Source organism: Hibiscus syriacus, unplaced genomic scaffold (genome assembly GCF_006381635.1).
Source record: "Hibiscus syriacus cultivar Baekdansim isolate YM2019G1 unplaced genomic scaffold, ASM638163v2 tig00111783_pilon, whole genome shotgun sequence".
Classification (NCBI taxonomy): domain Eukaryota; kingdom Viridiplantae; phylum Streptophyta; class Magnoliopsida; order Malvales; family Malvaceae; genus Hibiscus; species Hibiscus syriacus.
In genome coordinates this window covers 3889180-3917004 of record NW_024063178.1, presented here as the reverse complement: position 1 = coordinate 3917004, position 27825 = coordinate 3889180, and the positions used below count along the sequence as shown (strand labels likewise).

The window sequence follows — 27825 nt, the reverse complement described above, 5'->3', positions numbered from 1 at the left end:
GACGTACTTCGGAAGGTGAAAGTTAACATACCTCTCCTCGAAGTTATCCGGAAAGTTCCAAGGTATTGTCGGTTTCTGAAGGATCTCTGTACGACTAAAAGGAAGCTTACCGGGGTTTAGAAAGTGGATTTAGGCGCGAACATCTCAGCAGTTTTCCAACGACCGCTTTCACCGAAGTATAAAGACCAAGGTATGTTTTCAATACCTTGTAAAATTGGTGAGGCTAAAATCAAGCGAGGTATGTGCGATCTAGGTGCCTCTATCAATGTAATGCCTCTCTCCGTCTATAATTTAATTTCCACCAAGCCTTTGAAGGAGACGAGAGTTACACTTCAGCTAGCCGACAAATCAATAATTTATCCTGAAGGACTCATAGAAAATGTTTTAGTGGAGGTAGGAAACTTAATTTTCCCTGCTGATTTTTATGTGATTGATATGGAAAATGATCGTAGCAACATTGGTTCTGAAATCCTCCTCGGTCGTCCTTTTCTGAGCACGACAAATGCAAAGATTGATGTTCGAAGCGGTATTCTTACTATGGAGTTCGACGGTGAGATCTTAAAATTTGATGTCTATAAAGCAATGAGATATCCGGATAACGTTCATAGTATTAATTTTGTTGGCATTTTTGAACTTGTTGATGACGAGTCTAACTTTGTTGACGATTTATGCAAGGAATCATATGATAAAAAAGACGACATAAGGGAGTTGAAAAATATTTCAGTTGTTGATTCAAATTTGATCTCAACTCCTTTAAAAACTAAAGATTTACCTTCCTTTTTGCAGGCACCAAAAATTAAGTCGAAATCATCAAGGAGCCGTTTGAAGAAATCATTTTTTGGTAAAAAAGATGTTTTGACGGCCATTCTTCTGGACAAGTTTTTAAAATTGGGAAATATCCGAAGAAATCTTTGTGAGAATTTTCAAATTTCTCATAAGGAATTTCTTAGTTGGAGAAAGCGAATGAAGCGGAAGTGTTTGTCACGAAACCTGTAGTCTGAACCAGGTCGTCAAGCTAATGACGTTAAATAAAGCGCTTCATGGGAGGCAACCCATTGTTTTCAATTCCGTTATATTTTTATTTTTATTTTTCCTTTTATTTTTTTTTCCGATTAAGCATATTTTATTTAATTTTGCAGGAATTTCAAACTTAAACAACGAAGAATTGAGAGATTATCGTCCGAACAATGCCAAATTCTACCCCTAGGAGCATGTAACGGTGCACGTTAGCACACTTCTAAGGAGACCGGTCGACAGTAAATCCGGGGAGTACTCTGTTCCTTCTCTTGCACTTTAATTTTTTTTTCGTTTTGAGGCAAAACACTTTAAGTGAGAGGGAGTAGAGTGTAGGATTGAATTTCATTTCGCTTATCTTTATGTTTTGAATCTAGTATGTGTTGGTTGAATTAGTCAGAAATTTCATTAATTATCTTTGTCTTGTTGAAAATTTTTGGAATGCTATGCTTGTTTGGGAACACATGATTATTTAGGTTATGATATTCTTGATAATGGATAGCATGGATTGTGATAAGTTGGTATTTTTGTGATATTCCATGATTTTTGTTGGTTGAAATGTGATTAGCTCAATACATGAAAACAATTTGGTGAGATTTGAGCCTTTACGAGCATATCATTTTCGCTCTCATTTTGTTTGATTGAATGTGTCGAATTTGACATTGGCATTCTAGAACCTACATGTTAAATACTGTCGATATTACACATGAACATGATGCTTAAAAATGATTTGGGCACCTTAGGATTAACCATTCCGTTTCCCCACTAAATAGCCTACCCATGCATATTTTCCCTTAGTTAACCACTTTTGAGCCTATTTCCATTTCTTTGTTTCCACCATATTCATAAACCCGAGCCTTTTTATTTTATCCCTCTTTTCTATCTTTTTCAGGGCAAGTGAATAATTTTACCATTGTATTCTCCATCAAAAAAAATGTTGAAAAAAATAGCAGTTCAAAAAAAAAACTGTTCGAAAGAAAAAAAAAAGACATGAAAGAAAAAAAATGGAAAACAAAACAACAAAAGTGTGAAAAAGAAAAAATGCATTTCGACGAGAAAATTGTTGTTTGATATGTCGTCTTTTTATCTTGTTGTGCTTAATGTTTTGATGGAGTTGAGATTATTATTTGTTAGTTCCTTGCCTTTAATTTTAGCCATATATTTAGCCTTTTCCCCACCTTTACCTAAGCCACGTTACAACCAATAAAAGACCATTTGATTTATGCATCTTGTTCTTATTAGTAGTGGAGATTTGATTTACTTGCAGGCTTATGGTAATATTGTGTCAATTCTGACATTGAGCGTTTCTTTACCCCAAACACATTGAGTGATTTGAGTGAATCCCGGTAAGGCATTGAGTTATGAGCATTGAGATTTATGAATGAATGGATATTACAATTGCACTTGACTTGTTTCAATTGATGATGTTCAGTTGATTGATTTCTTGACTGCAATAGTTATTGTGGTCTCTACCTTGCTTCCTTGAATATGAAACTTGACAAAGAACGTTTAATGAAGTTTTTGACTGATTTAGTTAATCATACTTGAGGACAAGCATGAGATAAGTGAGGGGGAATTTGATGAGTGTTCAGAATCGTTAATATTTGTTCGTTATTTCTTCAATTTTGTGAAGTTATTGCTGCTGATTTGGTTGTGTTATGTCTATTATCGTGCAGGTCCTTACTTTCCAGAATTGGTGATAAAACGGGCAAATTCTGCATTTTTTTATTATTTGGTCACGGCTGGAGACATGGGCACGACTCTGGGCACGACGCGGTCTGACGTGGCAGTTTCTAGAAGGTCCAGTCAGCGGCGGTTTCTAGGATACTTCGTCTGCACGCCTTCTGAGTTTGTAAGGTTACTCTTTATCCTCAAAAGAAAGAACAAATTAGTGAATTTGTTGGAAAATCCTTGGTGATGAGCTAAGGTATTGGATGTAGACTTTGGTTGAGAAAGTCGAACCACTATAAATCGCTGTGCAATTCTCTATCTTTCAATCTCCTTACTCCCTAAACACAAAACCGTTTCGACCCCTCTTTACAAACCATTCTGGTTGTCGATTCGAGCTTCCGAAAATCCTAATAATTGGCATCAGAGCCTAACTCGTTAAGAAGATTTAACCACCTTGAGACGATCCTAGAAGAAGCTCTACCAATTCCCTACACAACCGAGAAGATGGCTTCCACCTCCGGCTCGTTCCACATGGAAGACTCCCTACCAACCGACAAACCTCCATACTTCAATGGAGTCAACTATCATCATTGGAAGAAATTAATGAAGGTATTCATCCAATCCAATGATCTTGATGTATGGGAGATAATCGAGAATGGCTACTCTTCTCCAAAGAAGAATGAGAAGAATCAGAGTGACAAAGAATGGAAGAAAGCTCAACTTAATGCCAAGGCCATGCACATGTTGTTTTGTGCATTTGGTCCTGAAATCTATGAAGGGGTTTCTTCATGTTCAAGTACCAAGAAGCTTTGGAATAAGCTCAAGGAAATCCATGAAAACAAGAAAGAAGAACCAACAAAGGTGGCGTCTCTAATGGCTTATGAAGAGCCCGAGGTATCTTCTAACTCAAATGAATTTAATTCATATACGTTTGATGAGTTACAAGATGCTTTTAATAGGTTATATTCGGAGTTTGAGATCATGAACTCCAAATATAAGAAAATGATTTCAAAATTTAAAATTGAAAACGATTTTCTTTTGAAAACAAAAATAGATTTTGAAAGCCAAAATGAATTTTTGAAAAAGGATTTAGAGCTTTCAAAAATAAAAATTGATAGTTTTGAAAAACAAAATTTTGATTTAAAAGTTAAGCTTGAATGCTTAACAAAAGAAAAGAAATCATTTTAAATAATTCATTTAGTTCAATATTGACAATATGCTCACATTGTCATTATCATGGTCATTTTGAACATACTTGTCCTTTGAAGAAAGGAAAACGTTTTAAAATTAGGCAAGTATGGGTTCCGAAAGGAACAAGGGGCATTGAAACTAACGTCCAAGGATCCAAAGCAATTTGGATACCAAAATCTACTTAAATGTCTCTTGTAGGTGTGTGGGAGCAATGATGATGAGAGTGATGATATTCAAGATGCTCTAGCCACAATGAAAAAGGAATGAGTAACCTCTAAGCTTAATGCTTTTAATTTTGGTTATTTGGTTGCTTATTTGATTTTAAGCATGCATGAGTTTTGTTTTAAAATGATTATGCATCATTGTTTTAATCTCATGTATGTTGAAAAGATGATTATGATGAACATTTTAAAGTTATATTAATTTTTAAGAATTTTTAGTTCATCATAATAAAATTTTGGTCAAAATTGGTTTTAATACAATTGATATCAATTTTTCAAATACTTTGATTTTACAAATTTTAAAATTTTTAACCTAAATTTGAATGTTTATGCATGTGGTTTAAATGAAAATGATATCTCTCTAACAATTGATATCAAAATTTTCAAATGCATAACATTTTTGGAAAACTTTATGCATATACACTTAATTTTAACAATTGGTATTGATATCAAATTTCAACAATTGGTATTGCATAAAGTATTTTAGTCTTGGATATATTGAATTTCAAGTGCTACTAACATGTTTGTTATTCTTTGTTGAAATTCAATTTTGTTTAAGTGTCTTGTTCTTAAAGCTAAATTTTATGTGGAATGCATTTATTGAGGGGGAGCTTTGATTTTTTTCAAATGATTTTTAAAATGTCAAATTTACTACTTACTCTCCAAAGTTATTTTGAACTTTAAAAGATTAGAGTCTTTTTGATTTAACAAAAAGGGGGAGAAGTGTTAAGGTTTTTTAAAGAGGAGAAATGTTAAAGTAAGAGAGAGTAATTTCAAACTTGAATTCAAAATCTTAAAATTACTCAAATGTTTTGTTATATCAAAAAGGGGGAGATTGTTGAAAACATTTTGATGTTTCGATATAACAAATGAATTTTAAGATTTTGCAAATGATTTTCTAAGTATATTCGATATAATTATTCGAATATCAAAATATTACTCCAAGTCTTTCAAAGTTCATTTTAATCCTTACTAAAGTGTAAAATTGTGTTTTATACTTAACTATTTTAAAACAATTTTACAAAGTATTTCGAGCCTTAATCGAGCCAAAAATATTTTCTTTTTAAAGGGTTTCAAGAAAAATCAGATTGCCCAGGGGGTACAGATTCCCCCCAGGGGGAACAGATTCCCCCTAAGGGGTACCGATTCCCCCCAGGGGGAACAGATTCCCCCCCAGGGGGTACTGATTCCCCCTGTCTAACGGTCAGAAATAGATTGCACTTAGGGAACCGATTCCCCATGAGGGGGTACCGATTCCCCCAACGCTCCAAGCTGTTTTATTAATTATTTCTCATCCTCAAACGGCTCCAAAACATCCCCAACGGCTATATACGACTTCAAACACACTCCAAGCTATAAATACAACCTAATGACACTTGAAGATGCAAGAGAACAACTATCCAAGCAATTAAACACAAGAGAAGAGTTTTTCAATCTTATTTCATCTTTCTCTTGTAAATATTTTGTTCTTGTGAGCTTAATTCTTGTAAACACCTACCTGAGAGATGTTTTCTTGTTTATATTTCTTATCATTTTGTAAAGGGGAAAGGTTCTAGCTAATCCTGTGTAAAAGCTAGGGAAAGGTTATAGTTTAGCCCAGAAAAACTAGGGAGTTTGTGAGGTTACTCTTTATCCTCAAAAGAAAGAACAAATTAGTGAATTTGTTGGAAAATCCTTGGTGAGAGCTAAGGTAGTGGACATAGACTTTGGTTGAGAAAGTCGAACTACTATAAACCGCTATGGAATTCTCTATCTTTCAATCTCCTTACTCCCTAAACACAAAACCGTTCCGACCCCTCTTTGCAAACCGTTTCGGTTGTCGATTCGAGCTTCCGAAAATCCTAACACTATTTACAGACTGAAATCATTTTATACGGGGTACTCTGGGACTCTGGTATGATGAAGACACTGGCAGGTTCAGTCGCTGTTGATAATTCCTTGTATAGGTTCAGCACCGACTGGTAATCCCTTATGGACCTAAGGTGACCCTTGAGTGGGCTCCTGGGCCTAGTGGTAAGACCTTATGGACCCTAAGGTACTTCCTTAGGGATGACACCACTGTTATGTGCTTTTGGGTAGACCTTATGGACTTGAGGGAACTCCCCTCAGGTGGGCACCTATGTTTCAGCTAGGTAAGACCTTATGGACCCAAGGTGCTCCCTTAAGTTGGCACCTATGCCCTTTGGGCCTAGGGTAAGTCTTATGGAAGTAGTTTTGGGGAACTGCATATTCGTGTTTGGTTGGAGGGTTTTACTACGGTTTTAAACATATGTTTTAAAATGTTATTGTTTTTAAAAAAATATGTATTTTTCACTGGTTTTACTGGAACACACTAGACATCCTATTCTGATCTCCTGAACCTTGTTCTCTGAATTTTTCTCTGAACTGTAATCTTCATGCCTGTTACTCGAAGAAATATCAAGGGAACCTCAGCTCATTTTGAAAACCTGTAGACGTTTGGATCGATAAGGAAGTTTTATGCTTGCCTATTATCTGTATGTTCTTCAGCATAATTTGGTAGTAATGTATTATTGAGGTTCCCAAAGCTTACTCTGTTACTCACTATTTCAGGTTAAAATGATTGAACTAGTGCATCTATCGACATCAGTAAAAGAGTTCCACCGGCGTTGCTTACGAAGTACAGTGCATGTGATTAAGGGGCATGTAACTTATATTTTGTTTTTATATCCGAGTCTGGAATCTGTTTTATTTTTTAATATTGTTAAATAATACTTTTGTATTTATAAGTTGTTTTATGATTTTACATGTTTTAACATAAATTTTAAATTTTTCCGGGATTTTTACTGTGGTTGCTCCGGTGACCCTAATGTGACACCTTGGATCGGGTCACTCGCATCAGTCTGTGGGTGTTACACCAATAGTAGGTTTTTGGGCCTGCAGATGTTTTCCCTCGGCTCCAATCTCTGATTGGTGACGTGGATTTTCCAGACAATGAGAAATAATAGTATATTATAGGGTAAACTACATAAATGACTACATAATTATGGGTTAGGCCTCGAAATGATCACTATTTTTTAAAATCATGACAAATATACCACTGAACTATTTAATGGGTTCAAAATGGCCACACGACATTAACATTTAACAGAGGTGTTTACATGACAGTTAAAAAAATTAGTATAATTAGAGCATATGACCTTGAAAAATTACGTTTTTGTAACGCTGCCACACTGCTTTGTTTTCGTCCATTTTGGTCACTACTTGTATATGATTTGTTTCCTTGGATTTTCAATTAATCCAATTTGATCCTGATTTTGTTTTTAATTTGTCAAAAGCCTTAATTTTAAAATCTTTTATTCTAGTCATGTATTAAATTTATAGATTAAATCCCCTAGATTTTAGAATTAATCAATTTGATCACCAAGATTAACTTTAATTCTTATTTTTTTAATTAGGTCTTAATTTCAATTTAATATAACAAAATATTGTTTGACTGGGTACCGCACACCCGGTACCCGGTTTATTATATAGATATATATTATTTTTTATTTTTTATTAAATTTTTATATATAATTCTCAAATTATTTCACTCTAACATTCTAAATTCCTAATTTCTTAAATTTTGCCACCATAGCATTCTAAATTCTTAATTTCTTAAATTATTTCACATTAACATTCTAAAATATTTTTAAAATAGTTATTTTAACTTCGAAACATTTGAAATTTAATTATAATCTTTGTTTTAATTTTTAATATTTTTTCAATTATGTAATTTTATTTTTTAAACTTTACGTGTGAATTATATATTATAGAACTTTAAATTTTAGATTTTTTCTATATATTTCTTTAAAAATAATATAATTCTAAAAAAATAAAAAAATTATAAACGGGTACCCGTCACCCATAAAATATGGGTACTTGAGTTTTACCAATACCTGGATGTAACGGACTGAGGCTCGTGCCGAAATTTTGATACCCGAAAATTTTGGGTACTCAGTATTTCGGATACCCAAAAACACGGGTACCCGATTTTGAACACCCATAGTGGTAGGATTTGAAGAGTAAAGAGAGTGACTAAACTGTAAAACGTACAAAAGATAAGGACCTAGATGTGAGAAAATATGTCATTTGTCAAACGAATAAAATATGAATTCATATGTACTTTTACAATCATTTTCTTCCTATCCTATACGTATTTTGATATACATGAGTACGTAGTTTATGCTGAAGATTGCTCATGGAGAAGTCATATAATTTTTATTAATTATGAAATTATTGTGATGTCAGGGAGATATAATTGACATAATATAGTTAATAAATAATATGTTATAATTAATGTTTCATGTTATTAAGTTAATTGAGAATATGACAACACTTAAATCACTAAAATAAATCTAATATTTTATTTATAATTTAATATTTAAATTATAATATATATTATATTATAATTAATGATAAAAATATATATTATAGTTAATATTCAAATAATAATCATAATATTATGACATGTTTCACAATTTGACTAGAGAAATAAATTTATTAAATTAAATTGAAATTAGACCTAATTAAAGAATTAAAGTTAATCTTGATGATCAAATTGATTAATTCTAAAATCTAGGGATTTAATCTAAAAATTTAATACGTGACTAGAATAAAAGATTTTAAAGTTAATGCTCAATTTAAAGGAATTAGACAAATTAAAGACAAAATCAGGATCAAATTGTATTAAACAAAAATCCAAGGAAACAAATCATATACAAGTAGTGACCAAAATGGAAGAAAACAAAGTAGAGTGCCATCACTGCAATTACTTAACTTTACAAGAACTCACACCTTAATTATATCAAATATTTTTAACTGTCACGTTAACACTTCCGTTATATGTTAACATAGTGTGATCATTTTGACCTATTTAAATAATTCAGTGATATATTGTAATAATTTTAAAAATAGTGGTCATTTCACGACTTGACCAATAGTAACGTGGTCATTTATGTAGTTTACTCTATATTATATTAGTGTGTTAAATCTTCTTAGCTGCACGCCCTTGTTTACAAACGGCCGAACATTTTCCCGTTCGATCGGAGACGCTTTATGCTTCCATTTGATTTTTAGCTCATACTGTGAGATCGATCATATGTATTAGACTTTTCGTTTTCGATTCAGAAAGCCAAACAGTCCCTTATACAAATTTCAGCAGGTATCGCTCATTTTAGTACGTTCTCTGTTGATTCTCAGCACAGAATGCAGCCCAGAAACAAAATGGAGCTTTGAATTTATAAGAAAATATAGAACCTTAATGTCTTACTCTCTCCCTCTCTCTCTCATTTAAGCTCAGTTTTATGTTTAATAACACAAATATATTTTAAAGTTTTCATTGTTTGATTTATAGAACATTAAGCAATGATACGAGTTGATTACTTGATTCAAATATTTGGTTAATTAGCTTAATTTTTAATAATTTTCAGGTGGTTTTGCTTTCGATGCTGGAAGTTTGAAGCTTTTTGGTTACCTTTTGAGGTTGAGAAAAGTTGAAGCAGTTGTTTAAGGATATGTTATTTTTGAAATTTTGATGAATGTGTGGTAATTGTTGGGAAATTTTTGCTGGTGTTTGAATTTAGTATAGATAAAATGAGCGTGGTAGGGTTTGATATCGGGAACGAGAACTGTGTTATCGCGGTTGCTAAGCAACGCGGAATTGACGTGTTGTTGAACGATGAATCGAAGCGTGAGACGCCTGCTGTTGTTTCGTTCGGCGAGAAACAAAGGTTCATGGGCTCAGCTGGGGCAGCTTCTGCGACGATGAATCCTAGGTCCACTATTTTGCAGATTAAGAAATTGATTGGTAGGAAGTTTAATGAACCTGATTTAGAGAAAGAGCTCAAGCTGTTCCCTTTCGAAACTTTCGAAAGCCCTGACGGTGGAATATCGATTCGGTTACAGTTCATGGGAGAGGTTCACGAATTTACTCCTGTACAGATTTTGGGGATGTTGCTTTCACATTTGAAACAGATTGCTGAGAAGAATTTAGAAATGCCTGTTTCGGACTGCGTAATTGGGATTCCATCTTACTTCACTGATTTACAGAGGCGTGCTTATTTGGATGCAGCAGTGATTGCTGGGTTGAAGCCATTGAGATTGTTGCATGATTGCACCGCCACTGCGCTCGGATACGGGATTTACAAGACTGATTTTTCTAACTCAGGTCCAGTTTATACTGTCTTTGTGGATATTGGTCACTGCGACACACAGGTCTGTGTTGCGACATTGAGACAGGACAAATGAAAATCATTTCTCATGCTTTCGATAGGAGCTTGGGAGGAAGAGACTTTGATGAAGTTCTGTTCAATCACTTTGCATCTCAATTTAAGGAGCAGTATAACGTTGATGTTCATACAAATATAAAGGCATCTGTTAGGTTGAGGGCATCGTGTGAGAAGCTGAAGAAGGTCTTGAGTGCAAATGCGGAAGCACCACTTAATGTAGAGTGCTTGATGGATGAGAAAGATGTTAGGGGTTTAATCAAGAGGGAAGTGTTTGAGAAGTTGTCATCTGACTTGTTAGAAAGGATTACTGTCCCTTGTCGCAAGGTTTTGGCAGATTCTGGTCTGACTCTGGATAAAATCAATTCAGTTGAGCTTGTTGGATCAGGGTCTCGAATTCCAGCTATTACAAGGATTTTAGCTTCTATATTTAACCGAGAACCTAGCCGAACGATAAACGCTAGTGAGTGTGTAGCTCGTGGTTGTGCTCTTAAATGTGCGATGCTCAGTCCAATATTCCGTGTCAGAGAGTATGAGGTTTGTGTCTTAACATATTATTGCTTTTAAGATTCTATTACAAAGAGCTTTTACTTCTGATCAAATCCTTTCTTACGTATTATAAATAAACTGACAGTCTCTTGGTCTGGAAACAAACAAGAAAAAAGAGTTTCCTGGTCTGAGTTGTCATATCATTCTTATAAAAACACACTCTCATTTTCACTCACATTCATCTGAATTACAGATACACTATCTTCATGCTTAAATTTCTACCTTTTGTCTTTTTGGGTGAAATTCTTGATGACGTGAAAATGAAATGTGTTATGTAGAATTGTAGATGAATACCATATATTATGTTAATGTGGACCTCATTTTCTGTTTGTTTTGCACTATATTCCACTGTGCTGGATTCATGGGATGGATTTCTTCTGGGATGTACTGCTTTAGGAGTGATTACTTTTGTTTCTTTTCCCCTGCTCTTCAAGCCTGTCTAGGATGTTGGAACTTACTAGGAATAACTTTACTAGTACTATATTTTTCTTGAAAGATGATCTACTTTACGAATAGTATATCTATTGGAGGCCAAATCTCTAATCTCTTAGCCGCAGTATAAGAAAGGAAAGGAATGGTACGTTTTGGTATCACAGAAGTTTTTCTTTGTACAATGTTTTGCAGTTACCATCGAATAAAAATAAGTTACATTTAGATGTTTGCAGCTGTATGCATACTGGTTCTTAATTGGGCTATTTTATGTACAAGGCTATAACATTTTTCATGTGTTTTGATTTGCAGGTTCAAGATTCTATACCTGTATCTATTGGACTCTCATCTGACAAAGGTCCAGTTTGCACTCTTTCAAATGGTGTGCTTTTCCCGAAAGGGCACCCATTTCCAAGCGTTAAGATTCTTACTTTGCATAGAACTAATATGTTCAATATGGAAGCTTTCTATGTGAATTCAAATGAGTTACCTGGATTATCACCTCAACTTAACACTTTTACGGTATGATAGCTGTTTTCATGCTTCTTGTAGACATGTCGCAATCTTGAAAAATATTTATATTTTAACAGTTTTTCTATTTTAACTTCCAAATTAGTTTTCTGAATATTTAGTTTTTATTTCTTTGTTAAAAATTCTTTTAAATTGTGTTTTAATGTTTCTGTAGATTGGACCTATCCTATCCCACACAAATACAGCTAAAGTGAAAGTCAGAGTTCAGCTAAATCTTCATGGGATTGTCAAATTGGAGTCAGCTGTGGTAAATTTGATTCTTTTTTTTTATATTAATGCCATATAATATTGTCCCTTAGTCATTTCTCAAGTAATTTAACTATGGTGCAATGTGAATTTTATTGCGTCAGCTAATAGAGGATCAAATGGATAACTCTGTGACAATCAATGATTATGCACAATCTGATCAGATGTCTTCTGGAGAAAACATTGCTGAAGTCAGTGATAATGCACAATTAGATCCTCCATCTGCTCCTAGTGTAAGTTTTAATTGAAGGTTGCCTACCTTGACTTATTTCTGCATTTGCATTTTACTGTTTTGCTTTCGATTCAGAATTGAAATAAATAACGAATGTTTACGAGACCTTAGATTAATTTGTTAGCAGTTACCCTCTCATGGATTGCCTTGATAAGTTGTTCTACCAACTCCTCATCTTTTGTGTCTTGACAATTGACAATGACATCCAGGATATTTGGACAAAAATTCAAACATACGACATAGAAGAGTGTTGATGTTGAATTCAGTATTCTTGTGCAGGCTGGTGTAGCAAGAAGAGGAAGAGGTTTAAAAAGGTTGGAAATCCCGATTAGTGAGAGTATCTGTAATGGAGTGCAAAGGGATGAGCTCACTAAAGCTGAAGAGAAAGAACGCTGGTTGATGCAACAGGACTTGAAGATGGAGCAAACCAAAGATAGGAAAAATGCCCTTGAGGCTTATGTTTATGAGATGCGTGATAAGGTATTGCTTCAACTTAAATTGATATTAGCTTTATTTTCCACTTACGAGTAAAGAACATCACACGGTTTATTTCACATGATGGGTTTATAACGGTGGCAATTTTAGCTCCATGTCTGTAATTTAAACCCAGTGTATAGAAATGTGAGCATGGATCATGCTTTTGAGTAGGTCTTAGGAATACGTTTGCTTTTTTATAAAAGGTGGGTGCATATTCCTGCTTTTTTGAAAATTATTGCTAAAAACTAACAAGTGTCTAAGTTACTATATATGGTTATACTTTTATATTAATGCAGTACTTGGTAGTTATTTGGTGTTTTTAAGACATTGGAAATTGCAACTTAAAATGATAACATTAAAAGAGTGCCCTAATGGCACTTGTTAGCAAAACCCTTAAATGAAAGTCATGAGCTCACCTTCAACTTTTAGTAGAAAGCAATAAACTTAAAAAGAGAGCAATTTATCCTTTTAAGTTCTTGGGGAATCAGTGACTATGACTATGTGAAATAATTTCCCCAACCCACGCTTCTTTTGTTTGTTTAGTTTATATGGAAAGGTGCCAGAGCAAAATTTTGTGCACTGCAAGTGCTATCATTTGCATTTTTCTTGTCTTTAGTCTCATTTTGAGAATTAGCTAAGGAAGCCACATGATTGGATGATTTATCATGAATAGTAATTGCAGAATATATTCTTGCCATCTAACAGGCCTAGCAATAAACTTTGGTGATTGCCAATTGCCATGTAATCTTAATCTGCATTTGTAATCTCTTAAATCATAATTCCTCATATAGTCTTTCTGAAGTGTAGTGCATTATGCTGTAAATCTTCCATTTCTTTAGTTCTGCCACATGTTAAGAGTAACACAATGCCGTGCATAGACTTTAAATACATACCGAAGCTTTGCCAATGAGTTGGATAGGGAAGAGATTTCTAGAAAACTTCAGGAGACAGAAGATTGGCTTTATGAGGATGGAATGGATGAATCTGAAAATGTTTATGCAGAGAAGCTCGAGGATTTAAGAAAGGTAGCTATCACATGACTAATTACCTTTACCCCGGTTCTGTTCTGTAATGAAATCAACCATTTGATTTGAATTTTAAAGCTTGTGGACCCTATTGAAAATCGGTATAAAGATGAAGAAGCTCGAGTACAAGCAAAAAGTGATCTGCTAAAGTGTATTGAAGATAATCGGACAGCTGCAGCATCACTTCCATCCATTAAGAAAGATGCGGTATATGATTGTTGAGGTTTAATTGACTCACTTTGTTGATATTGCTAGTCCATTGGTTATACACGTCTCTTCTCCTTTTGCAGGTCACTGATGAGTGTAATAAGGCGGAGAGGTGGTTACAAGAGAAATCCCAACAGCAAGACTCCTTGCCCAAAGATGTTGATCCGGTAGTTTGGTCAAGTGAGATCAGGAGAAAAACAGAGGCTCTGGAAGCGTAATAATCTAATTCCTACTTGTATACTTGTCTTTCTTGCCCTTTTTTTAGCCATTTATGCTATACTTATCTTTAGGAGAGGCATTTGATATCAGTAACACAGCATATATATTCTGTATCCGAGATTATCAACAGAAGACTGTAAGATCGAATGTCAAATATTAAATGTTACTACTTTATGATAAAACTTTGGAACCTTCTTTGGAGTTGGTTCTAAACAGATAACTTGAAAGGCCCATGCTAATAATGGTACATGACGTGAAGGCTGTCCGGTAAAATACTATGATATGCTGTTTTGCTTTCACGTCCTCCTGGAAGATCTTTCTTCTACACATAATGCCAACCTAAACATCTTGTCGTATGGAGACATTTCTTAAGGTTTTTTTTTAAAGGTGCACACAGATTAGTAGAAGTACTGCTGTGGCATATGAAACTGAACTCTTGTGGGAAGGGTCTTTTATAAGGAGTGCCTATTGTCAGTATGACAATTAATAATATCATCCATATGCATTCACCTTTGGAATCCATATAAGATTGTGGAATTCGTGTTTTTTTCTACTCCATATATGCTTCTAAATTTATTGTTAACAATTTTTTAATATCTGATGTTTTCATAATTTTATGTTCAGGACATGCAAATATATGATTAGATCCAATGCTTCTACACCAAGTCGGGATGATATGAATGAATGATAAAGGAGGCATATCCGATGGCATGCAGTAAGATTGATGTTGATTTGAATTGATTTATAACACCAAAGACCAGCCAACACAAAAACAACTAAATCGTCTGCAATTTTAGTTTCAGTAGCAGCAGAAAGTATAAATCACCATTGCTCAAGGTGAGCACTCATTGCTTTTATTATCAAGGTCGTCATCTCTCTTGATGTTTGTTTAATAAAATGAAAATGTTCAGATGATGCCCCTATGATTTTCGTTACGTGAACTACTATAGTTAATGGAAATTATTACGCAGTTTTTTTCCTCTCTGCGACACAATTTTAAGTATCTGTATATGCTTCTTTCAATTTGAGCTTCAACTTAGAATTAAAATTAGCTTCAACTTAGAATTAAAATTACTTAGGATATGTCGACTGAACCACAAGTGGTGTGGCAAAGGACTTGTGTTCAAATCTTCAGCTGACACCTGCCTTGGGTTCGATCATCGGACAATCCCTACCTCCTACCCCTTACCAGGAAAAAGATTACCTAGCCGGAAGAATTATATACTTAAGTAGAGCATAATGGGGAACTTAGTTTATGTTTTATATAATCAAGCAAACTCTAGAGTACTGCAAACTCTCAGCTGTGAGTTCAAGCCAACCGTATTTTGAGGCCTATAAGCTCAAAAGCTACCATAAGCAAACCATTTGATAGTAGTATGAGCAAAATGCCATGGGATTGGCATTTTGGCTTATTTGTGGTTGGTCAATCGAGTCCAGATTCATTTCTTCAACTTTTTGATGCATATGCATGTAAAGCTTAATAATCTTTACCTCTTAGAAGAGGCTCCTCATTATCCCATTTGTCCAACCGCTTCTTGGTTGTCTCCACCTGAAATTTCAGCAGGCTCACCAATTCTCATTTAGGGTGTTAATAGGCATGAAAATTAGGTCAAATTATAGTTTTGATTCCTCTATTATGGTCAAATTTGGGATTTAGTCCATGTACTTTAATTTGACATAATTTCATTTCTTTACTTTTATAATGTCACTAATTTGTTCGAATGGTTAATACTGTTATATATTTCGGTTGGAATGCCGACAGTGAATTTCCTTGATAACTATTTGAACTAACTAATGATACAATAAAAGTACAGGGGTCAACTTATGTTAAACTAAAATATGGGGACTAAATTTCAAGTTTGAGTGTAGTAGGTAGACCATAACCATAATTTAACCGAAAAAATTAGGCATGTCAATACATGAATAACAAAGTGAGGTGGATGAAACGTTCGACAGGGACTACTTGCCTCTTTGTTCCAATCTGTAGTAAATGTAACCCACAGTAAAATGAGGGTCTGCATTAATGTTCCTCCAATCATCCCGGACCATATTCCCTGCTCGAAGAGTCGAATATCTCAGCCCGAAACCTCGATGACAATACGATTTAAAAAAAATAAATAAATTAACAGAAAAAGAGAGTCGACTGAGTATTAGTTTTATTGACAGCGGTATTTAAAGATTTTTGAAAATTATGGATTCGAGTAGACTATAGTTTTTACCTTTGCCCCAAGATTGTACTTAAAGCCTAGAAGGCACCCCAAAGGGATCCCTACAACATAGTAGCATCCCACGTTTAAATATGCAACAAATGTTTGCCATCCACATCCAACAGCCACCCCTGCAATGCAATTCAACAAATCATATCTCATTTACTAGCTTTTGTTGCTCAATTCTGGATTTAGTTCCTCTACTCTGTTAAAATTTGATCTTTAAACTTAAATTTGTCATATTTTAATTCCCTCACTTTTAATCTGTTGCTAGTAAGTTCTAATTTATAATACCATTATTTTTTGAAGTGATGGTGTACAGTCTCTTAACTGTTATTTGGTCACACCATCAGGGCTAATGAATATCTATTCAACCAGTAATAAAGTTTTCATGCCATACAAATACTTAATGTTCTTTTTTTTAAAAATCTACACAAGGCATGAACTGAAAATGCTATAAATTTAGATCTACTAGTAACATTATAAATTTAGTAACAGGGAATCATGTAAAATTAAAGGATTAATCAGTAAAATGAAGGGCCTAAAGGCATAAGAAAAACGTTTCTCACTGGACAAGACAGGTTGAACTCCATTAAGAACAAGAGTGACGGCCAAGAATGGGCATAGGTCCGACACTGACTTGGCCACGGTCTGACCTTCCGTAAATGGAAAGCTAATTACATGGCATAGAGCTAAAACGACAACTGCTTCTACGACAGCAATGCTTAAGGAAACCAATGTCACAACTGTAACTGTGAATGCTGCCAACTTGGGGTGGCCGGCTTCCAGCTCATTGCTCACCCTAACACTGTTTTCAGCGGTAACATAACATAAGCAATCTACGTTCCTTCAAATTGATAGAGTAATTAATGTAGGTAATTATGAATTTCATCCTTGTACAAAGACTAGAGTTAATCTGTCATAACGTCTCCCTGGGGAATCCGTTAGACTAAAAAAATTGGTTTTCGGGGAAGGCGATGAAATACACTTTTGAAAACAATTTGATTTTGGAGTCGCCACCAACCTTTAAGTTAGGTACGTTGGAAAACTTAAACGACAAAAATGGTCTGTGTTTTACCAAAAATTCATTTTTAAGAGTTAAAGAGTCGATTACGTGTGGGGAAGGGTGAGCACCACCACAACGCCCAAATTTTGGTACCTAAACGATTATATGTTGTTTAAATATTGGGAATTACAAACTCGAAAATATATTTAAATTAAGATCCTTTTATTCATTTGACTTTATTCAGAAAGTGTCAATTTTTGGATAATTAATGCTCTTTTGTGTGAACAATCTTCGGGAAAGCACTTCCTTTACATTTAGGAGACTTTCCCATAGATTCCCCTCACAAAAGACACTATTTCGCAATTTTCGTAAAGATAAAATAACATAAAATAAAAAAAATAAAAGGGAAAAGAGTTGAAAATAATAAAAATAAATAAACGTGGAACAAAGAGAATTATCGAATACAAAATAAACATTTATGCTAAAAATCCTCGAAAAGACACATTCCCTTGTAGTCGGGAGATGTCTTCGTAGATTTCTCTCACAATAAAATTTTCCATTTACATATTTTATAAAAAAATGAAATATATAAAAAAGGTGGAAGCAATAATACCAATGTGCACCTAAATACGGGACCAAAATATAAACATGAAAAAAATGAGAGCCAATACAAAAATATCAAATTTCACGTATAACAACATCAAGGACTAAAACATAATAAAAATAAATTATAGATATTATGTAATAATTATAGGAATTAAAACTTAATGTGGTCAAAACAGCAAGGACTAAACGAGAAATAAAAGTAAAGTTAACACAAAGTTAAAATCAATGGCCAAAATGCATACAAAGCCAAAGTACAGAGATTACAAACATAAATAGAACATGCATTTCCTTTACACAGTAACTAGTGACTAAAATGAACAAACAAGAAAATATAATGCATGTGTATTGTAACAACCCCAACCCGTATCCTACCAGTTTACGAATCCGAGGTGTCACATTGACTTTTAAAAATCATTTGCTTTCAAAGATAATTCAAAATAAAAATTTATATTAAATTTGTATATGAATAATTTACATAATTACAATCAAACAGATTTACAAAACCAATCAGAGCATATACCATTCCAACTTATAATTACATGCCAACCATATTTCATATAACAAAAGAACCTACTATGATATATTGCTTCTGATTTGATCCTGGTAAAGATATGCAGTCCCAACTTCTTATCCTTGCTCCTTAGGCTTATTTGATCCTACGTGTGAAACACTCACACGCTAAGTCACAGACTTAGTGAGGCATATACGCGTAAATGAATTAATGAAACATGCAGTTGCATACTTTCATAATGTACAAGAAGCGTTAAATCTCAAATCAACAAGACATATATGATCCTACATTTAACAAATAATAACGTATCACATTATGAAATGTTAATTCATTTTATATCTTTGATTTACCCATAGTACATTACTAAGAACTAAATATATGTGAGTGCATTGAGGTTGTGCACAAATTTGTCACCACAACTCGTATAAAATGCACCGAAGTGCCACATAGAATGTCCCGAAGGACCACATAGATGTCCCGAAGGACCGCGTAGAACCCTCGACTCTTAGCATGCCAATTATACCCTCAGCTCTCATATCACATACTATGGGCTTTACCATTTATATCATATATTATATCTTATTTCACATAGTCAAGCAATCACATGTTCATGTAATCACGTAGATCATATCATATAGCTTATATTTTTTTCTCTTATGTTCATATAGATCATATATCATATATAATAATATATAAACACATATAACTTATGAATGTAGTCATGTAATCATAATAATCATATCAATCACATGCTTGTTCTTATGTAATGATGCAATTAAACATGGGAAATCAACTTAAAAAAAGTCTTGTTTCTATAAAACACCATATACAATATAGTATGCACTCACCTTGGCCTCACTAGTCCAATCAAAACACCTATGACTCTGGAACACTCTTATAGCTTGAATCGTCTTGAGCTTGCCTTAGATCGATATCTACACAAATATGTAACTTTTATGAATATCGAAATTTGGATTACTAATAATCAATCATCCAAACTTAATCTCAAAAAAACTTGATTCACAAATTCCATATGAATAGTATCCGTACCCATGGTATAGTACCGATACTTCCTTACTGTGGTATCGACACTATACTTCAGTATCGATACCCTTTTTACATACTGGAATTCATCTTTGAAAATGGTACCGATACCTTTACTCTAGTATCGATACCCTTGGTATCGATGCTACTCCTTTAGTATCGATACTAAACTACTGATTCATAAAATTTCACCATATGGTATCTATACTGTTATTCTAGTATCGATACCCAAACCCAATTATCACCTTCTTTTATTCTCAAGTATTGATATGTTCATCCAATACCGATACCCCTATCTAGAAATTACTTATTTTAACCTAAATTTAACTAATCTTACTTAAATCTTCATCTTTAACCTCTTTTAAAGCTTTTAAACTTAACCACACATTTAAAAACCAACTTATATCACTAAAACATACTTAAACATCCAAACTCCCCATAAAACACTTGGAACTAAAAATCTTACCAAATATTCAACTTTATTATAATTCCCTTTTAACCTCATAAATCTCTTATTATTACTGATGATAAGTCAAATATAGTTTAAAAATCCATTTACAACTTATTTATCAAAATTTCACTTAAAACCCCCTTATATTCAATCTCTTATAATTTGTATATCCTTTAGTTTTTGCCTCTCTTTAAACTTTCTTAAGCTTTCCTATCATCTCAATAATCAAAACCAACTTAAAAATGAAAGGAAACATTAACTTGAGACCAACTTACCTTACCAATGGAGTCACGGGAACAGAAGAAGAAAAAGAAGATAACTCCAAATCTAGATTTTTCTTTCCCTTTCATTCATTTCTTTCCACGTGGATATAAAGACATCCAAATTAATTTTTAATTTATTTCTTATCAAATGACCATTATACCCTTCCATTCTTCATTCTTTGCTAATTATTCCTACCCAAAGAAGTTCCAATTAAATCCTCGAACTTTTTAATTTCTCAAAATTATACACTAAGTTTCAAAATCTTACATTTTAGTCACTGTTTTGAGGATGTTACAAATCTCCCCCTTAAGAAAATTCATCCTCAAATTTTCACTGTACCAAGAGATATGAATACTGTCTACACATATTTTCTAATGTTCCCATATTGCTTTGCAACATAAGAAAAAGCTTTACTCTTGTACCATTCTCATCTCCTTGACTTCATCTACATGACCTAAATACACAACCATAAACAATTCCACGTCATGCTTGATTAACTTAACCTGACATTTTCTTCCGATCTTTTTAACTCTATCACACTTACCCTCACATAACCTTGATAGTAATCATTACTTACACAAAATATTGTTAATAAATTATTCTTAGCTCCTTATATATTTTTCAAAATAAATTTCTCGTACCTCAAACGAATTCGACACAACTTATTCACCCAAATACGATGCCTTAATGATTTAATCACTATCATATCGTTACTTGTTGCTACTAATCAGAATTTTCAATTCTATCATTAATTTGCTACTAATGTACAAATATGTTGCTCGGGATCTATCAAAACTAAAATTACCTTACCAAATAATTGAAAAATACATGCAATGATATCTGGATCATCGTGATCTTCGTCAATCCTTAAATTGTAAACCGGGTAGTTAAATGCATCTTATGTTGAGTTGATGACTCAGACTGATTTCTTCCTCAACCTCTGCCTCTACTTCTCTGAGATATTGTAGTAGATCGCTCAATTTATGCAGTCTCATCAGTTATGAATGGACAATCTCGAATAAAATGTCCGATGTCACCACATCTAAAGTAGGCTCTGGAGACCACTCGACATACTTCAGTATGATCTTTCCACAATGCGGACATTGTCTTGATGGACTTACATTTGATCTTTTAGCGGTAGATGCAGCTGATTTCGACCTATTCTGAGGTTGAAATCAGAATCTCTACTTCTCTTTGATGGTGCTAAACTTGTTGAAGCACCAACTCTCTTGAATGTCTGAGCTTTCTGTTCCCCAAACATCTCATTCTGAGCTCTCTCAAGAGCTTTAACACGATTAACCACCTCTTAAAAATAGAACAAATTCAAAACTATCAATAATTCTTTTAGTCTGGGCGTAAGCCTTCAACAAACCATTCACATCCATCATTCTCAGTCAGAATAAGCTCAGATACAAAATGACTTAACTTATTAAACTCGCACTCATATTCATACATGGTGCGATTCCCTTTCTTTAAGTTCATAAATTCTTGCTTCATTTGTCGAATAAACTGGTCCCTAATATACTTGTGCTTGAATTCTTCTAAGAGTAAGGATCATGTCACTTGATTACTTCTCAATCTCATGGTGACATTTGTCCACCATACTCTAGCTTGACCACGCAACAGTGAAACTATTCCATCTAATTTCTCCACTTTAGAGCAGTGGAGTCCATCTAGCATTATCTTGACATCGTTCAACCAAAGGTCTGCAGCAACAAGACCTTCTTCACCTTCACCCTTAAACTCGAGTGATCCTAACCCTTTCAATTCCTTAGCTACATTTACTCTAAGAGTTGAGGGAGCAAGAGGTTGAAAACACGTCGGAATAGCGTTCAACGTCCTGAAAACACCCCCTGATCTCAAACAATCACTCTCTGAAGTATCCACTCTTCACCTTGCCTGGCCAGGGCAAGTGAATTGCTACTACCTTCTTGCCTATCATCTCCTGCCTATCATCTCCTGCTTCACTTCGGGAGCTCTCGTGATCAGAGATCTAATAAGACATAAACATATAACTCTATTAGAAGACAATATACTCATTACTCTATCACATTAGAGTTTTCACTATTTTTTTGGCATGTATCTTTTTAAAACACTTTTGACTTTGGTTTATGCCTAAAATCGGCTAAACCTTAGCTCTAATACCATTAAATGTAAAAACTCCAACCCATATCCGACCAAGATATGAATATGGGGTATCAAATTGACTTTTAAAAATCATTTGCTTTCATAAGATAATTGAAAATACAAATTTATATTAAATTTGTATCTGAATAATATACATAATTACAATCAAACAGATTTAGAAAACCAATCAGAGCATATACCATTCCAACTTATAACTGCATGTCAATCATTTTTCATATAACAAAAGAACTTACTATAGATATATTGCTTCTGATCTGATCCTGGTAAAGGTATGCAGTCCCAACTTCTTATCCTTGCTCCTTAGGCTTTTTTGATCGGTACGTATGAAACACTCACACGCTAAGTCACAGACTTGTGAGGCATATGCGCGTAAATGAATTAATGAAACATGCAATTACATACTTTTATAATGTACAAGAAGCATTATATCTCAAATCAACAAGACATATATGATCATACATTTAAACAATAATAACATATCATATTATGAAATGTTATCGTTTTTATATATTTGATTTGCCCATGGTACATTACTGAGAACTAAAGATATGTGAGTGGATTGAGGTTGTGCACAAATGCTGTCACCACAACTCGTATAAAATGCACTGAAGAGCCATATAGAATGTCCCTAAGGACCACATAGATGTCCCGAAGGACCACGTAGAAATCTCCCGAAGGACCACGTAGAATTGTCCCGAAGGACCGTATCGACTCTTGGCATGCCAATTATACCCTCATCTCTCATATCACATACTATGGGCTTTACCATTTATATCATATATTATATCTTATTTTACATAGTCAAGTAATCACGTAGGTCATGTCTCATAGCTTATATCACATGTTCATGTAATCACGTAGATCATATCATATAGCTTATATTTTGTTCTCTTATGTTCACATATATCATATATCATATATAATAACATATAAACACATATAACTTATGCATGTACTCATGTAATCATAATAATCATATCAATCACCTGCTTGTAGTTATGTAATCATGCAATCAAACATGGGAAATAGACTTATCGCAAGTCTTATTTCCATAGAACAACATATACAATACAGTATGCACTCTCCTTGGCCTCACTAGTCCAATCAAAACACCTATGACTCTCGAACACTCTTGTAGCTTGAATCGTCTTGATCTTGCCTTCGATCGATATCTATACAAACATGTGACTTCTGTGAATATCGAAATCTGAATCACTAATAATCAATCACCCAAACTTAATCTCAAAGAAACACTTGATTAAAAAATTCCATATGAATAGTATCTGTACCTATGGTACAGTACCGATACTTTCTTACTGTGGTATCAATACTATATTTCAGTATCGATACCCTTTTTACTTACTGAAATTTATCTTTAAAAATGGTTCCGATACCTTTACTCTAGTATCGATACCATTGGTATCGATGCTACTCTTTTAGTATCGATACTACACTACTGATTCGTAAAATTTCACCATATGGTATCGATACTGTTCTTCCAGTATCAATACCCAAAACCAATTATCACCTACTTTTGTTCTGAAGTATCGGTACTGTTCTTCAGAACGATAACCTCTACCCAAAAATTACTTATTTTAACCCGAATTTAACTAAACTTAAATCTTCCTCTTTAACCTCTTTTCAAGCTTTTAAACTTAACTACACATTTAAAAATCAATTATATCACTAAAACATACTTAAACATCCAAACTCCTCATAAAACACTTGGAACTAAAAATCTTACCAAATATTCAACTTTGTTATAATTCCTTTCTAACCTCATAAATCTCTTATTATTACTGATGAAATATAGCTTAAAATCCATTTACAACTTTTTTCTCAAAATTTCACTTAAAAACCCTTATATTCAATCTCTTATAATTTGTAAATCCTTTAGTTTTTACCTCTCTTTAAACTTTCTTAAGCTTTCCTATAATCTCAATAAACAAAACCAACTTAAAAATGAAAGGAAACATTAACTTGAGACTAACTTACCTTACCAATAGAGTCACAAGAAGAGAAGAAAAAGAATATAGCTCCAAGTTTGATTTTTCTTTCCATTTCATTTATTTCTTTCCACGTGGATATAAAGACACCTAAATGAACTTTTAATTCATTTCTTATCAAATGACCATTATACCCTTTTTTTCTTTTTTTTCTAAGTAGTCATACCGAAAGAAGTTCCAATTAAGTCCCTAAACTTTTCAATTTCTTGAAATTATTCATTAAGTTTCAAAATCTTACATTTTAGTGACTAGCCCTGTTTGAGGATGTTACATGTATAAATAAACTAAAGTTGGATGACCCATGCATAAATATACAAAAATATTTGAAAGCAAGCTAAGACTAAATTACAACAAAAATAAAATAGGAGCTAAAAATGGAATAATGAAATTTCATTACAGTGACCAGATTACAAACATTACAAAAAATTAAGGGACCTAAAATGTAATTGTCCCCTAAAAAGTGAGAAACGCGAAGGAAGATTACAAAGTTACGAGGACCTATGCTACTATTTACCCATTTATCAAAACACGCTGATACACTTCTCCATCGAAACATTATCGTTTCACTCAAACCATAAATGACCCAAATTCAAGGCTAAACATCGATTCATCTCTCATTTCAACCTTTTTCCTAAAAAAGGAGAGAGTTATGAACTCTCCCCCAAAACTTCCCAATAGTTGATGACACAAGGCGTTTCCCACGGCGACGCTGTTGTCGGTGCCTAAAACAAACCAACTATAGAGCCCCGACTCTCACTCCTCCTTCATTTTCCTAAAAAATCCATCATAGAAATCGAAACCCCTTACCCATAACCAAACTTAAGCCAAAAAACCCTTACCTTTAAAATAAAGGACTTTTAGACCGGTGAAACTCGCAGTGGTGATGGCTCAAAAGGTAAGTCCTTTCGATTTGACGTTTTATTTCCTTCATTTTTTCTTTTCTTTGGTTGCTCTCCGAATCCTCTCTGTTATGTTCATTTTCCCCTTTTTTCTCTTATTTTTATGGTATTTTTCTGCTTTGTTTGGTGAGATGATGATATCTCTAAGGGGTAGGGTTATGGGACTTACTTGGATGATAAGTAAATCCTGATTTTTTGGGATTATAGATTATTTAAAAATAGGGTTACTCTGAATTGGTTTCGATTAACTATAGATGACAATTTGAGTACACTGTTTGTAGTTTTGGTGATGACGACATCTTTGGGAATCATTGTCGGCATCTTACGTGCCGGTCTGGGCATTGATGAGTCGGCGTGTGCATCACACACGCCTGGGTGGAAGCTGGAAGGCTAAGTGGTGACGACTGGATGACATCTAGGGTAAAACCCTAATTGCTTAGGCCTACTAACTTTAGGCCGGTTCAGGTCGCCAAAGTAGGTACCGAGTCTGGACCAACTGTTGGGCTTCAATTGGGTCGGTTCGGGTCCTTGGGTCTGGACTTTTATTTGTAAATGGGTCGTTGGGTTAGGTCATTTGTAATGGGATTGGGCAATAATTGGGTAGGCTTGTACTGTTGTGCATATACATGTAAATTAATAGTTAATATATAATAACAATAATAATAAAATAATTAATAGTAATAAAAATAATAAAAATATAACGAATTTACAATCCGTACAAAAACGGGTGTCTATAGTTGCACCTCTTTGTATATTCTTGTGTTAACAAGAATAGGGAAAAGACGAAAAGACAACAAGTTTTTGTTCGGTTCTCTCTTTGGTTTTGAAATTGCAGATGTTTGTTGTTGGGGACAACACAGCTCATACGTGATGGAAAGTTCTGGTCTTCTAAGAGTGACACAGTTCCTACGTGATGAGGACGGCTTGACCATCTTTAAGGAATGGTGATAACACAGTTCCTACGTGAAGAGGATGACTGGTTATCTAAGGGTGACACAACTCCTACGTGATGAGGAGGTCTGGTCGAGGGATGACACGGTTCTTACGCGATGAGGATGATATACCATATTTAGGGATGATAACATGGTTCCTACGTGATGAGGACGATTGGTTATCTAGGGGTGGCAAGGCTCCTACGTGATGAGGAGGTCTGGTCAGGGGATGACAAGGTTCCTACGCGATGAGGACGGAATGCCATCTTTAGAGATGATATCACAATTCCTACGTGATGAGGAAGACTAGTTATCTAGGGGTGACAAGGCTCCTACGTGATATGGAGGTCTGGTCGGGGGATGACACAGTTCCTACACGATGAGGATGGCAGGCCATCTTTAGGGATTTGTTTCAAGGAAACAGACTCAAAGATGATTTTGTTTTAAGAGAAACTGTCTCAAGAGAGACACAATTTTGTTTTAAGAGAAAAAGATTCAAAGATTGTCAATTTTGTTTTTAGTAAAATAATTCTTGGATTTGTGTTTAAAGGGGAAACTCTCTCAAGCGAGACAAATCAACTTTGAAAATATCAAGTGAGATTAATTTTGTTTCAAGTGAAACAAATTTAAATTTGTATCTCAAAGAAAAATGTCTCAAGCGAGAAGAAATTTGTTTTGAGAGAAATTGTCTCAAGCAAAACAAAATTTGTTTTTAGAGAAAGTTGTCTCTAGCGAGACAAAATATGTTTTTAAGAAACTATCTCTAGCGAGACGACACTTGGTTTTTTTAAGAAGATAATCTCAAGAGCTCATGGTCTGTCTATCGGTTTCTGCATGTTGAGGAAACGTCTTCAGAAGATCTGATTGTTGACTTCAGGAAGTCAAATATGTGGATAATATTGTTCTTTCATGTTGAAGACATCTGGTTATTTCCGAGCTTTTATTCCTGAAAAATTGAAATGATGTATTTATTAATGCCTAATCTTGGATGGTATGGGTGTCATGATGAAGTTTGTATTTTATTTGATGAATTATTGAATTTGTCCTCAAGAAAGGGAAAATGAAGGTCTTTATTGCACATGATAATGAATGTTTGATGCAAAGATGCAAATTTCATGTATCATGTATGTATATGTTGATGTATGTTTGTATTGATGTATGTTTTCTCGATCTGGAAGGAGAATGGTTGCAAGAGTAGTCTTCACTCTATCCTTGATTCAGTTTGTCTTCATTTCCATCAGGGTGTACTCTTGTAAACCTCAATCTGAGACAATTTGTTTTCTTTGCCCCAAAAATTTGGCTTCTTTTGCCCCAGATTCGATCTTGAGCTTCAGACAGATATTCGTTGAATTTCAAGATACTTCTAGCGAACTTATCTTGTTTGAAAATATTTTTCTTCTCCTTTTCAACATTTTGAAAAATATCATAAAGAATTTTGAAAAGAAATATTGTCTCCTTTTAAGTTTCACAAATGAAACAAATCATAAAACAGGAGTTCATCAAATATTAAAAGAA

General features: G+C 34.0%; 1 protein-coding gene and 1 pseudogene across 1 annotated transcript; one reads left to right on the top strand and one right to left on the bottom strand.

Moving 5' to 3' along the window:
• Positions 1-9155: 9155 nt before the first annotated feature.
• LOC120170659 (heat shock 70 kDa protein 16-like) lies at positions 9156-15171 on the top strand. The gene is given in 11 exon segments (XM_039178575.1): positions 9156-9258; positions 9527-10323; positions 10326-10858; positions 11612-11821; positions 11985-12077; positions 12181-12309; positions 12588-12788; positions 13664-13810; positions 13889-14017; positions 14101-14231; positions 14861-15171. Coding segments are annotated over 10 exon segments (2271 nt in total). The 5' UTR covers positions 9156-9258; positions 9527-9689; the 3' UTR covers positions 14925-15171.
• Positions 15172-15336: 165 nt separating this feature from the next.
• Positions 15337-27825, bottom strand: part of LOC120170583 — a 31808-nt pseudogene continuing 19319 nt past the window's right edge.